This window comes from Hippocampus comes, unplaced genomic scaffold, assembly GCF_001891065.2.
Source record: "Hippocampus comes isolate QL1 unplaced genomic scaffold, H_comes_QL1_v1.1 scaffold102, whole genome shotgun sequence".
Taxonomy (NCBI): domain Eukaryota; kingdom Metazoa; phylum Chordata; class Actinopteri; order Syngnathiformes; family Syngnathidae; genus Hippocampus; species Hippocampus comes.
In genome coordinates, this window is record NW_017805487.1 from 100,653 (window position 1) to 102,559 (window position 1,907).

A 1,907-nucleotide genomic window follows, 5' to 3' on the forward strand; every position below is an offset into this window, starting at 1 on the left:
GGCAACGCGCGGCCTCCGGACCTCGGCGCCCGCGTGCTCTCGGCGCATCGAGCGGATCCTGCCCCGCCACGACGACTTCGCCGAGCGCCACATCGGCCCAGGTGAGCGCGAGAAGCGGGACATGCTGGACGCGCTCGGACTGGAGGTAAGAAAGACACGCCGCCGCCGCCGACGACCGGCAGGCGGGCAGGCAGGCGGGCGGGCAGGCGCACTTTCTCCTCCTGCTCAAGCGCATTGTTGTGCTTTTTAGTCCATCGAGCAGCTGATCGAGAACACCGTGCCGTCGTCCATCCGCATGAGGCAGAGCATGAAGCTGGACGACCCAGTGTGTAAGTTGACATGGCGGTCGCGCATTTTCTGCCGCACGAACGGAACGTGTTTGTGTTTGTGTTTGGGGCGCAATGACGACGACGGCGGCGAGCGCAAAGTTTCTCGCTCGGGTCCCAAGTCCAGTTCAATCTGGTTCCAGCGGTCACATTACATCACAGCCCGGGGGGGCTTCGAAGAAGGTGACATGGGTGGATGCCGTCGCCCCCCCCCCCACCCAGCCCCCAACGCACTGTGATCTTGTCACACTGCAAGCTGACACCCATTGAGACTTGAAAAGCAACAAGAACATGATTTCAACCCAGCTCAAACCAGTTTCATCACTGGGGCATTCCAAAGGGGGGGTCGGGGGGGGGGGGCGGCTAAAGAAGCCTTTGCAAATATGCTCATCATCATCACGCCGATGCCATTTGGGCTCATTTTTGCAGCGGTGCTTTTGTTGTGGGGTGTCAAGAAATAGTTCAGCATTGAAAAAAAAGGATCCGATTTGTTTGGTTGCTTTTCGTTTCCAAAGTGACACTTCTGGATTGATTGATGGAGTTTGCTCCAAAAAATAAGCAACCGGCATCGGTCACATTGAACCTGATGACAATGTTCGTGTTGCTCGTGTTTTTACTTGACAGCAGAGTGAATTTCCCCTCCAAACAACTTCTAAATTTAGCGTCTATATTTGAAAAATGCTGCGATCCGCACATCGACGTTCATTTGCTTTCTCCGCGGCAAGAGATTCGCTATCATCAAAGAAGGTTAAAAAAAAAAAAAAAGCGTACTGCTCGCTCAATGCCAAAGAACACCAAACAATACAAAGAAATAAAACTCGTGACAATCAGCTGAAGGATGCCAAGGTGCAGCGTTCCAAGACGTTCAACGTACCGAAGACGGCCTGTTCCCAGAGAAAGCACCCAAACGGAAAGAAAGGCACAAAAGCCACCCGACGGCATTTTGGAGATTTAGGTCTCACTATATTGAAATAGTTCTCGCGAGTACGCCCAAGTTTTCCGTGAAGGATGAAAACGAGCATCGAATCATTGTTGCACGCCAAATAATATTTCTTCACCTCAGACAAATGTTTGTCATGCCTGCGAGGCAGAATGATGTCACGACTGGGCTTTCCAGTTTCCCAAAGCAGGCTCCAAATTGTGCCCGCTGCGATAGCGAGCGCCGACGCTTGGTTGTGTGCGCGCGCCCGCCGTGGGCCGGCGTACCCCGCCCGCCGCCCACGCGAGGGTCAAGCGGCCCCCCGGCTAACGTGACGGGAATCGCTTGAGCCAAAACGGCTCCGACCGCAATCGTGGCGTCGCACGGACGCAACTTTTTTATTCGTCAGACTTTGATCCGAAATGTGCGCTTTGCAGCCCTCGCTATCAATCGGGTGTCATTTCTCCTGCCTTTTGTTCTTTCTTCATTCAAATGATTGGCAGTTTGCGGCATCGCCTATTTTTCAGTTGCGCAATTGCGTACCTAATAACTCACCGCGTTCGGGCTTGATGATTTACTGATAAGCTCACACCAGTTTTTTTTTTTTTTTGTATGGACCATAAATAGAGGAGTGGGAATCATTAACTACGTCGGTTGGCGTC

At 52.9% G+C, this 1,907-nt stretch overlaps 1 protein-coding gene across 1 annotated transcript in view; it reads left to right on the forward strand.

Annotated features, from left to right (window-relative positions):
- Positions 1–17: 17 nt before the first annotated feature.
- The window catches only part of gldc (glycine dehydrogenase (decarboxylating)), a 14,461-nt gene continuing 12,571 nt past the window's right edge, over positions 18–1,907 (forward strand). Inside the window, exons 1-2 of the mRNA XM_019876183.1 lie at positions 18–145; positions 251–329. Of these exons, the coding sequence (XP_019731742.1) occupies positions 122–145; positions 251–329 (103 nt within the window). The 5' untranslated portion in view covers positions 18–121. The remainder of the gene's footprint in view (positions 146–250; positions 330–1,907) is intronic.